Below are 13,742 nucleotides of genomic sequence, written 5' to 3'. Positions count from 1 at the left end.
ACTTAGTATGATAATCTCTAGGTCTATCCATGTTGCTGCAAATGGCATTATTTCATTCTTTTTTAGGGCTGAATAATATTGCAGTTTTTTTTTATGGGCTAGATTCCTTTATTCAATGTGAAAAAAGTACAACATTATAAATGAAGGCTGAGGACCAATAAAAATGTACAAATCCAAGTAGAACTCACATAGGCTTAATGATGTTAAAAAAATTATTTGCAAGGCTAACTCAAGAACCTGAACAGATACTATTTCATGGGGTTTACGTCACTGGAATGACAGACCACATTTACAGGGGTTTCCCTTTGAACTCCCAAATTGTCATAAGAAACCTACTCTGTCCCCTTGAGCTCAGGCACATCCAGTACCAGTGCTCTTCACTAGTGGTTTCTGTTTCTTCCTCTTCCAGTTGTTCCTTGGTCTCTGAGCCCAGCCCTCTCCGCATGACCTTCACGTGCAGTAGGTCCTCGGACAACTTATTCTGTGCTTGGCGGCCACACTGAGTCCCGCCTGGCGCTGCCACCAGGCCCACTGCGTGTGCGCCTGCAGTGTATACACACATCGCATCTTCTTTATCCAGTCAACTGTCCATTGACATTTCAGAGAAATGTCATAGGATATCACTTACCTGTGGGATCTAAAAAAAGATACAAATTTTATTTGCAAACCTGAGATAGACTCACAGACAGAGAAAACAAACTTGTGGTTACCAAAGGGGAAAGGGGGGAAGGGATAAATAAGGAGTTTGGGATTAACAGATACAAACTATATAAGATAGATAAACAACAAGGCCCTACTGTACAGCGCAAGGAACTATATTCTATTCCTTGTAATAACCTATAATGAAAAAGAATCTGAAAATATGTGTGTGTATATATGTGTATATATATGTATGTATGTGTACAAGTGAATTGCTTTGCTGTACACCTGGAACTAACCTTATAAATCAACTATACTTCAATAAAATAAAATAAATTAAAACATTTTATTTGGCCGTATGCCAGAAGAGTTAGACGCAATGGTGGAATCAGTGAGATAAACGTGTGAGCACGTGTCACGGTTTCTGGAACATAGCAGGCCCTCGATAAATGCAAAGTATATCCAGGATTAGATCTGGTCTGAGTCCCCATCACGTCCCCTGAATGGTTGCCGTGGCCCCTGTGAGGTCCCCTGCTTCTTCCTTGCCTCCTCACGGCTGCATTTGGTACCTGAGTCAATGGCTCCCCCCTCGCCCAGGCGGGGCCTTCCGCTGGGTTCTCTCTGACCTCCTCTCCCACCATCCTCCCCCTAGCTTCTCCCCTCCAGGTGCCATGACATCCTCCGTGTTTCTCGAACAGGCAGGAACACTTCTGCCCAAGGGACCTTCTCTGGCCTGCCTTCTGCCTGGAGTGTCCCTTCTGCAGATACTCCCGAGGCTGATTCCCTTCCCTGCTTCAGGCCTTTGCTCGGAAGGCATTCCCTCCGTGAGGCCTGGCAGTTCCAACCACGATTGCAGCCTCCCCGAGCACAGCAGTACTACTGATCCTCCTCGTCCTGTTCCTTTTTTAATATGTACAGCTTCTCACCTTTCACATAATTTACACATTTATCAGGTTTTTATTTATTGTCTCTCTTCCCTGCCAGAGTGTAAGCTTAGTGAGCTCAGGGGTATGATTTATTCAGCAACACATCTCAAAGGCTTAGAACACTTCCTAGCACGCATGTCCTCAGGAAGTACTTGTGACACGTGACTGTGGGGAAGACGCTGTTGCTGCCGCTGTTAGATAATTCTTTCCCACCTTGTACTATTCCAGCGGACCTGGCAGCATTTGTTACAGAAACCAGGTCTTACTGACTCAGCACAAAATTGCCTGGATTGCAGCATTGTGGTGCAGGCTTTCCCCACGTAAATAATGGATCTCTTTGCCAAAGAGCTGGAAGGTCACCGGAGAAGTACAGGAGCATTTAAGAAAAGGAATTCAATCCAACATGTACTTATGGGGCGTTTACTACGTGCAGTGGCCTAAATTGGACGGGGGCATGGTTCCCTCCGGTTTCAACTAAAATGTTTATTTCCATTGAACACCTGGTTTCCGGGGAGTCTAATCTGACCTGTTTGGTGGATAGCGTCGGATACGGCACAGACGGTGAACTTTTTGAGTTGAAGCTAACTGTGGAAAATTATCAGGATGTCGCTGAGGGAGAGGGTCAGTTACAGAAAGTCTCAACCTGGAGAAATATTTTGAAAGACAAGCCTAATGGGAGTTTAAGGGAGGTACCTGGTGTGATGGGAGGGGCTTTTTAATGACCAGTCATTGGGAGCATTTTTTGACTTTTCAAGAGTGCAGTATGCTTGAATAGCTTAGATTGTATGTGGAAAGGCTGTAATCCAAGTTTTATTATGTTTATGTGAAAATAGGAGAAAAATGGACTAGATTGCTTTTTTCTCCAGTGTTCCAATTGAGTTTTTTTTAATTGAAGTATAGTCGGTTTACAATGCTGTGTTAATTTCTGGTGTACAGCATAGTGATTCAGTTATACATACATATATGTATATATTTTCATATTCTTTTTCATTATGGGCTATTATAAGATATTGAATATAGTTCCCAGTACTATACAGTAGGACCTTGCTCTTTATCTAGTTTATATATAGTGGTTAGCATCCGCAAATACTGAAAAAAACTGGGAATTCGGGATTTCCAATTGAATTTTATAATGATGCTACCGATACTCATGATTCATTAAAATTTGTCATGGACGTAATAGATAGGATTGGTGATTTCCTCCAATATTGCTCTATTTCTTGGCGCACATAACCATGAAATCACTTAATGGGATTGTACAATAGTCGCTTCAATTGGAAATTAAATAGGGTCTTGCCTTGGCAATTCTAAGAAGCAACTCCATTCGTCAGCACGGCCGTGCACATTCACGAGTAATCATAAAGTGGATTATGATAAATGATCAATTATTGCATGTGTTGTACTTGCTGGGCACAGTGCTAGACACTGCTCACGCTCATAATTACTTAAATGAATGCATAGTGACAACTGAGGAAACTGAAGGAAGGAAAAATGGTGCTCTAGGAGCACAAAACAGAGAAACTGCCACAGCCTGGGGGTAGGGAAGGCTCCCCTCTGGAAAGGATGCTTGAATTGAGATTTGAAAGATGATAATGTCTCAGCTAGAGGTTGTAGAATTGGTTCAATGGCATGTGCAAAAGTCCTGTAGAAGCAAAGGAATGGAGGAAGTTTGGTTGGAGGAAATGTTGGGCTGGCAAAGACCATGCAATGCAGGGTTCTGTAGGCTAGAGGATTTTTTGGGTCATATTCCTTAGAGCAATGAGAAGCCAGTAGAAGGTTGTAAACCAGGAAACGGTAGAGTCAGGCTGATGGTGTGACCTCAAGGTGAAGCACTGTTGGAAAGGGGTTTGCAGTGGAAAACTACTCATTGGATTTTGAAGATGTCTAAATGACAGATGGTGATAGCTAGGGTAATGGAAAATGGACGGGATTTGAAAGGTACTGATGGAGTAGACGTCATAGGATTTGGTGACTCTAGGCTGGACATCACTCTTACTTAAGTATCGCCATTTATCTAATTGTTCATGAAGTTTCTTCTGAAATATTTCCTTTTATAATTTATTATTTTGTTACAAAGAAAGGTGAGTAATTTTATTTCCTCAAGTGTGTTTTTATACAGTAGGGATTGGTGTGGGTTCAGGGTTTTCCAGAAACAGCAAGATGTTAGTATCTTTATCATCATGCTGGTCATTCATGGTTAATTAATTAACAGGCTTTGAAATTAAAAAAATGAAAGAACAGAGCATAAGCACATTCCATCTTTGTAGCATTTTGATTATGGAATGTTATTTCTTGTGAGTTGCATCAAAATTTGTTGCCCTAGGTACTAGATAGAAGACATAGCAGCTCAAAAAAAACAAAGTATATCAAAAAGCTGGTGAATATTGAAGGGTGACTTTCTGTCTTTGGGCTAAGGTGCACTGATGGTATGTGCAACCAAAACACAAAGGCAAGGAATGAAAGTTAGGAGCCTGGACCTCAGGGCCTGGGAGGCAAAGACTAATTCAGAGGAAGCTGTGTGACCACCAAAGTTGTACTCTAATGTGTCCTTATTGTTCTGTTACCCGAGCACTGCTCACTCACTCTCTGGGTCCCATCAGTATCAGGCAGTGTTTAGTCTTTCTTTTTGGAATAGAAGATAGATTTCATGGTGTGTGTGTGTGTGTGTGTGTGTGTGTGTGTATACAGATATATCCTTATGCACAAGTGTATATGTTGACAATAACCAGAGTTACTGCACATGGGTTATAATAAATAAAAAATAAAGCTACTTATCAAAACCTTTTCAGTGCGTAGTCAGTAGGCTGAAGCCACAGTGGTTCTGGTGAAAAATTGTGCTTTGAGATGAATGATGGGTTAATTAAAGGGAACTGGCAGGTGGTTGTGAATTGGTGTTTAGTCCATGAATGCTCAGCGTATTTTACTTTGTCAGAAAGGAACCCTTGGCTTACTGGAATGTTAAAATAGAAACAGCTCCCAGATAAACTGGGAAAAGCCTTAAAGTATGTCAGGCTAGGTGCTCTCCGTCAAAGTTGGATCATGACTGAAAGTTGTCGTCATAGCCTCTCTTGTGGGTGGTGTGGCCGGGCTGCCTGAACTTCATGTTGCTCCGTGGCCGGGCTGAGCCCTCCACCACCCAGTGCTGAGGCATCAGGTTGGAGGGAACCTGCACAAGTGAGTTGGTTTTCTTAATTTAATAGAGCAGTTCAGTACATTATTTGTTTGTTCCTTTCCCTTAGACAGCTGGCTTGTACCACATGCTAATGAGCATCTCTGCGTGTGCTCTCATTTCTGGCTCTGTCCAAAGTACACAGACTTCTTTTAATATTCAGCTGTTATCGATGGCCTCCAAACTCTTTTAAAGACTTCTCACCTCTTTTCTGGGATCCCCATCCTTTCCGAGACCTGCTGTGGATGCCCCCTCACATGTGAGCACTTGTTAGAGATGCAGAATCCGCCCAAGACTGTGCATCTCAGCAAGACCCACAGGGGACAGGATGCACGTCAAAGACTGGGAAATACTCCTCTAGGTAACAGATGTGGTAAAGACCATTTGAGCCTCTGCAAGCTGTGTCGGCTGAGGACTTTGACAGTCAGATAAATTAGGTGTAATGATCAGTTCCTGGAAATAAGTATAATCAGCCCTGTGAGTCACAAGTTCCTTAGAGCCTCATTTTCCTCATCTATATCTGTGTGGATAATCTTTCTATTACTGGGATATTGTGAGGATTAGGCACATGAATTCCAGGGCAAGCGTACACTATATTTTTGGTAAATATGGTGCCCCTTCTCTTCTTTTGGGGCTTCCTGGGTAGCACCGTTACCCTCACCTGCCCTACACCTGCTGAGTTCTCTTATTCTCATTCCTAAAATGTCTTTAATTAATACCTTAAAGTCATCATTGACTGATATTTAGATAGCCTCCAGCATCCAAAGGAGCCTGTCTTACCCACGTGTGCAGTGTACATGCTAGAGTGAGTTCCATAGGGTAGGTGAGACCAGATGCTGAGAGACTGGGAATCTGGTAGGGCGCCGAGCACATCAGCACAGTTCAGTTCTTAGTTATTTCACCACCTCTTTGGAAAACACGATATAGCTTTGACCTTGCAGATTGTATAAACAACAAAGGAACTTCAGTATTTATTATAGCCATGCTGAATATGTACTCATTATGTGAAAATAATGGTTTTTTTTTTTTAGCAATTGACTTTCAAAATGTAACAATTGAATGCTCACTGGAAATTAATGAGCACCTGGGGGGATAGTTGGGAGGTAATTACTAAGACACTGGACTTGGCCGTGACTGGTGCTGCAAGCTAGCTACTGGGTATTGCTGCTACCATGTAGGAAATAAAGCAAATGCATAGCATGATCAGCATTTTCAATGTACGTTAGAGCTGCCCCTTTCTGGGTGATACAGCGTAGTCTTCAGGTTAACCCAGGAGGCTTGTTTTCTGCTTTTGAATGTTTGTCACCTCTCATCACCTCCACTCATCAATGCTCCCAGGGGGAGGGTCTTCTAGGATATGCTCATATTCCCTTTTCACTCTGGTTTGAATCAAAAGGGTCAATGAGTTTTTTTGTTTGTTTGTTTGTTTTACTACTCTGTTAAGTGTCCTGTGTCTTTGAGGTTGAAATGTCAAACTATAAAGGGTTAGACTTTTTATTAGGCATTTGCCAACCAAAATCAATGACGGCGAGTTGCTTTGTTGAAAGATGATTGTGCCATCTCCACTTATTGTTGATTCATTGCCTGTGCACGTCAGCCGCGGTGGAAGTCACCTGGCCGCGCTTCCCTGGTCACGTGGTCCGCGGCAGAGCCGGGTGGGAGCCCAGCGGTCGCTGATTCTCCAGTCCGGTGCGTCCTGTGCTGCTGCTGCCAGTCCTGGTTCTCCTCTGCGTCCTCTTCCCCTTGTAGTTTCCCTGTAATCCTGCTTAATTAATCGATTGGATTTCCGAGGAATGAACTAGCCAATCACCTCTCTGTCCACTTTTAAGCAATCCAGGATCGGTTCAAACATGAGCAAGCAGCCAGTGTGTGGTGGAACTAAGATGACGTGTTGATTCAAACCCAGTTCTGTCATTGACCTGTTTCCCTCTGTGCGCACTGGAACGGCGTGCGTGGGCCGCCAGTAGTTGGGTCCATTCTTGATGATCCTCGGTGTCCTAGGAATATGTCAGACCATTTCTTGGTAATTTTAATGATTAAAACTATGTGAGAGCGCTAACGTGGAAATCCTGCATTTTACCATTTTCCGTGCAGGTTGCCTCCTGGGATCAGTAATGACGGTGGGAAAAACTGCTGACTTCTTCCTTGGCAGTCACCTCTCCCTCCTCCCCCTGCCTAGTTATCTTTTTTTTGCAAACAAAAGTGCTCTCAGAATTGATTCTCTGGCTTTTTTGGAACTGTTGTCTGATACTGGTTTTTCTCTGATTTTTAAAGATGCTCTAAAATAATCATCTTGTAGATCTGATTTAGACTGTCCAAGTCATGCCAGCCCTCACTTTTCTCTCTCCTTTGCTCCCCTTTGCAGGATGATGAAGTGGTCCTGCAATGTACCGCAACCATCCACAAAGAACAACAGAAGCTGTGTCTGGCGGCAGAAGGATTTGGCAACAGACTTTGCTTCTTGGAGTCAACTTCAAATTCCAAGGTGAGATAAGGCATTAGCCTTTTCAGTCTGTTCCAGCGTTCAGGTTTTACTAGCAGCATGGGTGTTATTTACGGGCACATTACTATTTTCGTGGAACATATAAACTAAAGGAAATAGGAATTTATTTTCTACTATGCATGAAGCCAGTTTTCAATTGAGCCCATTACTCTTTGCAAATAACTCAGATGCGATTGTTAACAAGAGTAGACAAAGGCTTGCCCCCATGATGTTTATATCCTAGTGGAAAAGTCAACTCGTAAATAAGTGATGTCATTTCAGAATTGATAAGGGCGACAGAAAAGCGGAGTGTTACTCGCAGGGTGGAGGGTGGCGAGCAAGGACTCATCCTTTCCAGGTGGGCGTTTGGAGAAGGCGTTTCTGAGGTGGTGACATTTGAGCACAATGAAGGGAGGGATGAGCAGGACTAAGTTCTCGACCATTCTGAAATGAGGAACCAGGTAATACAACGTGTTCCCTGGGCAGCCTTCCTGTACAAGTTACTGTGATAGGTATCAGCTGTGAAGAAAGTTCTTCCAAAAAAGAAAACATCAAGAATGTTGATATTTTGTACTTTGCCTGTGGTTTCTGATATTCCGTAGATGCTAGAACCAGGCAGGCCAGTTAGTTAGCTGGGTTTTGATTTTTTGCTTTATACTGAACGCTGTGCTGGCTGTTGTTCTTCTGGCCCTTCTGTTTAAGAACTGGCTTCAGCACTAGAAATGAATTCTCCTGATTCTGCAGTAGGTATATCGTGTGGCAGTCAAGGCGCTGACGTGGGCTCCGTGTCCACTTAAACTGGTTAATCCTGAGACTGATCAAGGTGGAGGAGCGGGAGGGTGTGGAGCTGGCCTCCCCCACAAACACACCAGAAACATATGTGGACTAGTTCTCGCTGAAAACGAACTGGAGACTAAGAAATATCCATGTGGAATCAGGTAGGAAGGGAAGAGAAGTGATCGGTCAGGACCTGTACCCTGGAGGGGTCTCAGAGGAGAAGGGAGGTTACACAGGCAGAGATGTGCCCTGGGGAGTGAGCGGCCAGCGCCTGGCACTGGGTGCCCCAGCCCAGGGCCCGACGCAGGGAAAGGGTCCCCTTGGCCGGTTGGAGGGCTGCTGGGACTGACAGGAGGGCTGAGGGGAGCCTGGACTTCGCTTATGAGGAGCGTGCACGTGCTGGCTTGCTCCTGAAGCAGGGTGGAGAGGGGACTGAGGGCCGCTCTGATGGCCGCCCGGTGCCCCTCACTGCCCAGGTACACACCACAGCCCGAGCCCCCACAGCACTCCAGCCCCTCACACTCTCAGCAAGTCCCTGCCGGGCGAGGGGCAGCAGACTGGGTGGATTGAAGGGGCATCTGTGTGTGGAGGGGCAGCCATCACGGAGCTCACACCGGTGGTGCATCAGAAGCGGCCCACCTTGAAGGCGGCCAGACTGCCACAGCCTGTGCCCTGACACAGGCCAAGAGCACACGAGGGCCGCCTTGCAGTGCAGCTCGCACTGGCACGGGGCCTGCGAGGTGAAGGGTGAGGTCAGCGGTGAGGGATGGAGGCGGCTCGGACACAGAGTGCTGTCTGTGCAGAGCGGGGGCAGCCGTTACTGGCGCGTCCCCAGCCGAAGCTTCAGAAGCAGCCCAGACCTCGTCACAAGCTGAGAGCCCGCATGGGCCCCTCTTGCTCCGGCACTGCTTCCTCCGGGGTGAGAGCGCCGGCGTTGGAGGAAAGGGAGCACACATTATAGGGAACAGAGCCAGCTTGGACCCAACCCTCAGGACTTCTGCTCCAGCAACTAGAGACCTGACCCCAACCTTATAGGGTGGTGACAGCGATGAGCGGAGGGGCAGCCCCGCCTCACACCTGGTCCTGGAACTAGCCCTGCCATCAACAGCATCACCTCCTACCAGGGTGACAGCTGCCAGCACACCCTGCGGAAGGACATGACTTCTGTGCATGTCAAATCCAGCACTCCCACCAAAGCAGCTGGGCACACGCAGTCTGTAGAGGGATGCTTTCACATAAGGGTCCCTGCTTGAGACCACAATTAGTAACTTGTTTCACTTAATTTCGTACAGACAGAGAAAGTTAAGCAAAATGAGAAGATAGAGGAACTGGTCTCAGCTGAAAGAACAAGAGAATAACCTGAGAAATGAAGTAGAAATAAACAATTTACCAGATAAAGAATTCAAAACATTAGTAATAAGAATGCTAACTGAATTGGGGGAAAAGAATAGCTGAACACAGTGAGAATTTTAACATGAAACTAGAAAATATAAAAAAAAAGAACCAGTTAGAACAGAAGAATACAATAAAGTGAAAAAACACACTAGAAGGAATTAATAGACTAGATGATACACAAGAATGCGTAAGTGATCTGAAAGATAGAATAATGGGAATTATTCAATCAGAAAGTTAAAAAGAAGAACAAATTTGAAAATTAGAACAGTTTAAGAAATCTCTAATACAACATCAAACATATATATACCTGGGCATATAGCTGGAGGGAACTCTAATTTGAAAAGACACATGCACCCCTGTGTTCACAGCAGCACTATATACAATAGCCAAGTCATGGAAACAACCTAAATGTCCATCCACACATGACTGGATAAAGAAGCTGTGGTATATATATATACAATGGAATACTACTCAGCCATAAAAAAGAATGAAATAATGTCATTTGCAGCAACATGGATGGACCTGGAGATTACCATATTAATTGAAGTAAGTCAGAAAGAGAAAGACAAATATCATATGATATTGCTTATATGTGGAATCTAAAAAAAAGTACAGAAATGAACTTATTTACAAAACAGAAACAGACTCACAGACATGGAAAACAAACTTATGGTTACCAGGGTGAGAAAGGGGTGGGAAGGGATAAATTGGGAGTTCAAGATTTGCAGATACTAACTACTATATATAAAGTAGATAAACAATAAGTTTCTACTGTAGAGCACAGGGAACTATGTTCAACATCTTGTAGTAACCTATAATGAAAAAATATGAAAAGGAATATATGTATGTATATGTGTGACTGAAACATTATGCTGTACACCAGAAATTGATACAACATTATAAACTGACTATAATTTTTAAAAAATGCTCAAAATGAGAAAAAACAGCATGGTATTGGCAAAAAAACAAATATATGGGTCAATGGAACAGAATAGAGAGCCTAGAAATGAACCCAGGCATCTTTGGTCCATTAATCTGTGATAAATGAGACAAGAATATACAATGGAGAAAAGACAGTCTCTTCGGTAAGAGGTGCTGGGAATATGGGACAGCTGCCTATAAAAGAATGAGATTAGAACATTTCCTCACACTGTACACAAAAATAAACTCAAAGTGGATGAGAGACCTAAACGTCAGACCTGAAACGGAAATCCTAGAAGTGAACATCAGCGGAACACTCAGTACCGTCTATGGTAGTACAGCTGAAACTTATATAGTAATATTGTGCTTCAACTATACTTCAATCAAAAACGTAGACAGTGCGATATGTCAATTATAGATCTCAAAACTGAAAAAAAAAATGAAAAAAAACCTGATTAGTTCTTCGCAGGGATTCTTGACTGTCAAGCTGACTGGTGACATGGTGAACGTAAACTGTCCATTTTAACCATTTTTGTTCTGATTATGCTCCCTTATTCTTTTTGGTTTAATCTGAAAAAAATTGTATTTAGGATGAGATACTGAAATGATTTATCAAGTGTAGAATAAAATAGCAGTTGAAGTCTAGCAAACCAATCTGAACTGGTTTTTCTAAGTTCTCTTATCTGTCCCTACTCAGATTACTTAACGATTCCCCACTATGTCAGTTTTTTTCATATCTCTGTTTGCCTTGGTTCTCCCTGACTTTCAGGTCCTTCCTTTGCTTTTCTGCCTGGTGAAATGCTGCTTGTTCTTCAAAGCCTGTCTCAAACAGTCCCTCTTCTGGGTTGTTTTTTCCACATGCCTTGTTGTTTTCCTCTCTGTTTTTCTTAAGTGATTTCTTCACACTTCTGTTATATTGCCAGTTGGGCTTAATTCTGTGTAATACCCACACCAGCCAGCCTCTCCCTGAGTTTGTCAGTATGTACCCTCCTGAATGCACACGCCTGCTTCTGAATTCCCTGAGGGACAGGGTACAGCTCCTTTATTTTCTTATCTCTTAGTACCAAGCGCTAGAAAGTGAATCATAAAATTTAATAGATTATTAAATTTGAAAAGGAACTATTAGTCTTAGGGCAATTTTATTTTTTATAATACAGACTTAATTTTCTATAACAACAGAGAGTCAAAACTGTAGATCTCAGTTTATGTTTAAAAGCTCTAAGCCTGGGTACAGATGTATTTCATGCAGATACATCTGAATTTGACATTCATTGGTAGAAAATGGAAGATGGACTTTTTTTCCCCCTCAAATTGGTGTCTCCTGCATTTATTATAAAGTTGGGAGAACAGAATCGTTGTTGGCAGTGAATAGTCAGTCACTGTAAATTATATATGTGTTCCTGGAAATGATCCCAGAAGCATCTTAAGCTATAGTATCTTTTAATCAAATGTAAGACTTCATTTTTCAGAAGACTGTTTCATCCTCCTCGGGTGTTTATTCAGGCTGATCTCTGCCTGAAAGAGAATGTTTCAAAATTCCGGCATAGATTTTCTTGCAGAAAAGCTAAATATTAAATCTGATGGTATGTTTAATTAGTTATTCATAATTCATAATTATGGATATTTACTGTGTACTCCTTACATGAATAACTTATTTTTGTTTCTATATCTTATAATTGAAAAGTTAGGCTTTGGCTGTTTGGAACTAGGCACTTTCAGAGAGACCCACCTTGTTATTATTAAAGGCTTAAGGAGAAATGAGAAGTTATTGGAGAGGCAGTTTTTAGCCTCTTTGAATCTCTGCATAAAAACAGAGCTACAACCATGGCAAAACCCAAAACCCACAGACAACCTAGTACCTAAAACAAACTAGGTGACAAGTTACCCCACGTCTTGTATCAGCAGGTGTATAGGAGGAAGCAGAGGGAAGGCAGCGTGATTCCTGTTGTCTCTGAAATGGGTACCAGGTTCTCCCTAGAAAGCGTGGTGGGCTCATGTGAAAGCAGCTGCCACAGGCAGGGGGAGCAAAGGCGCGGTGATGAGGATGGACGTTTCTGGAGCCATCTTAGCCTACGGATTTTTTAAACTTACCAAATAAGGCTCTTTTTTCAACAAAGCCTTGCTTTGAGGAGAACTGCTGGGAGCCCAGTGCAGACTGAGCTGAGCTGATGCTGCAGAGGATGGAGCAGGACCAGGTAAAAGTCGGGGAGGGAAGCAGCCTGCAGGTGCCAGTCAGAAACGCCTTGTTTTGAGCAGAGCAAGTTGCTCTAGAGCCATGAAACTGCAAAAGCTGTGCTGACACCCTCCCTTCCTGAGGGCACAGGAAAGCTCGCCTCAGTTTCCATCTGTTTATCTGGCACGTCTTTATTGCCTGTGGACAGAATTCTGCTCCTTATTTGCCTCTCTCTCTCTTTATTATATATACACAAAACAGTTATATATACATATATAATTACATATAATCATATATAACATATATAATCACATATAACTTATAATCATGTACAATTTATATATACAAGTGGAGTAATCTAATTTACATTTATTTACATAATCATGTAGTTTTCCTTTATGTGCAACTTATGTATTTGTATGTCATTTTCTGTGTCCAAGAGAGAATAAGAAGCAGAATCATAGGCATTACAGGCCCAGCAGACTCACAACTGTTCAACCAGGGATTCAGAGCAACTGTGATTAAAATGGTAAAGGTTCCAGTGCGTGAGCCTGCAAGGACAGATGGGCTATGTAAGCAGAGAGATGGAGACTCTAGGTAAGGATGAAAAAGGAATGCTGGAGATCAAAAACACTGTAACAGGAATTACGAATGCCTTTGATGGGCCTATTAGTAATGGGACTTGGCTGAGCAAACAATTTCTGAGCTTGAGAGTATCTCAAAAGAAACCTGCAAAACGGAAAACAAAACAAGAGAAAAATGACTGAAAGAGAAACCAAAACAGAATAGAATATCCAAGAACTACGGGACAAATAGAGCCATGAAGAAAGGAATATAAGAAATATTTGAAACAGTGAAGACTGAGAATTTCTGCAAATGAATGTCAGACACTTAGCCACAGATCCAGGAAGTTCAGAGAACACTAAGCAGAATTAGTGCAGAAAAAAAACCCCAAAAAACCCTACACCTGGACATATCACTTTCAAGGTACAGAAAATGAAAGAAAAGTCTTAAGAGAAGCTTGAAGGAAAAAACCTTACCTACGGAGGAGCAAAGATAAAAATTACATCCAACTTCTGAAGACACCATTGCAAGCTAAGAGAGGCTGGAGTGAAATGTTTAGTGTTGAGATAGAAAAAAAAAAAAAAAACCAACCTAGAATTCTGTACCTTGCAAAATTATCCTTCTGAAGTGAAGGAGAAATAAAGACTTTCTCAGACAAACAAAAATTCAGGGAATTATTTTGCTAGTCGAGTTGTC

General features: G+C 42.7%; 1 protein-coding gene across 13 annotated transcripts in view; it reads left to right on the top strand.

Annotated features, from left to right (window-relative positions):
* Window positions 1-13,742, top strand: part of RYR2 (ryanodine receptor 2) — a 543,353-nt gene that overhangs the window by 120,411 nt on the left and 409,200 nt on the right. For all 13 annotated transcript variants that reach the window (XR_010381799.1, XM_064487826.1, XM_064487825.1 and 10 more), the window contains exon 2: window positions 7,100-7,219. Coding sequence is in view for 12 of the 13 variants with exons in the window: in XM_064487826.1 (XP_064343896.1) it covers window positions 7,100-7,219 (120 nt within the window). In the remaining variant the exon portion in view is untranslated. The remainder of the gene's footprint in view (window positions 1-7,099; window positions 7,220-13,742) is intronic.

The sequence above is a fragment of the Camelus dromedarius genome, chromosome 8 (genome assembly GCF_036321535.1).
Source record: "Camelus dromedarius isolate mCamDro1 chromosome 8, mCamDro1.pat, whole genome shotgun sequence".
Taxonomy (NCBI): Eukaryota; Metazoa; Chordata; class Mammalia; order Artiodactyla; family Camelidae; genus Camelus; species Camelus dromedarius.
This window is presented reverse-complemented; position numbering and strand designations above follow the sequence as displayed.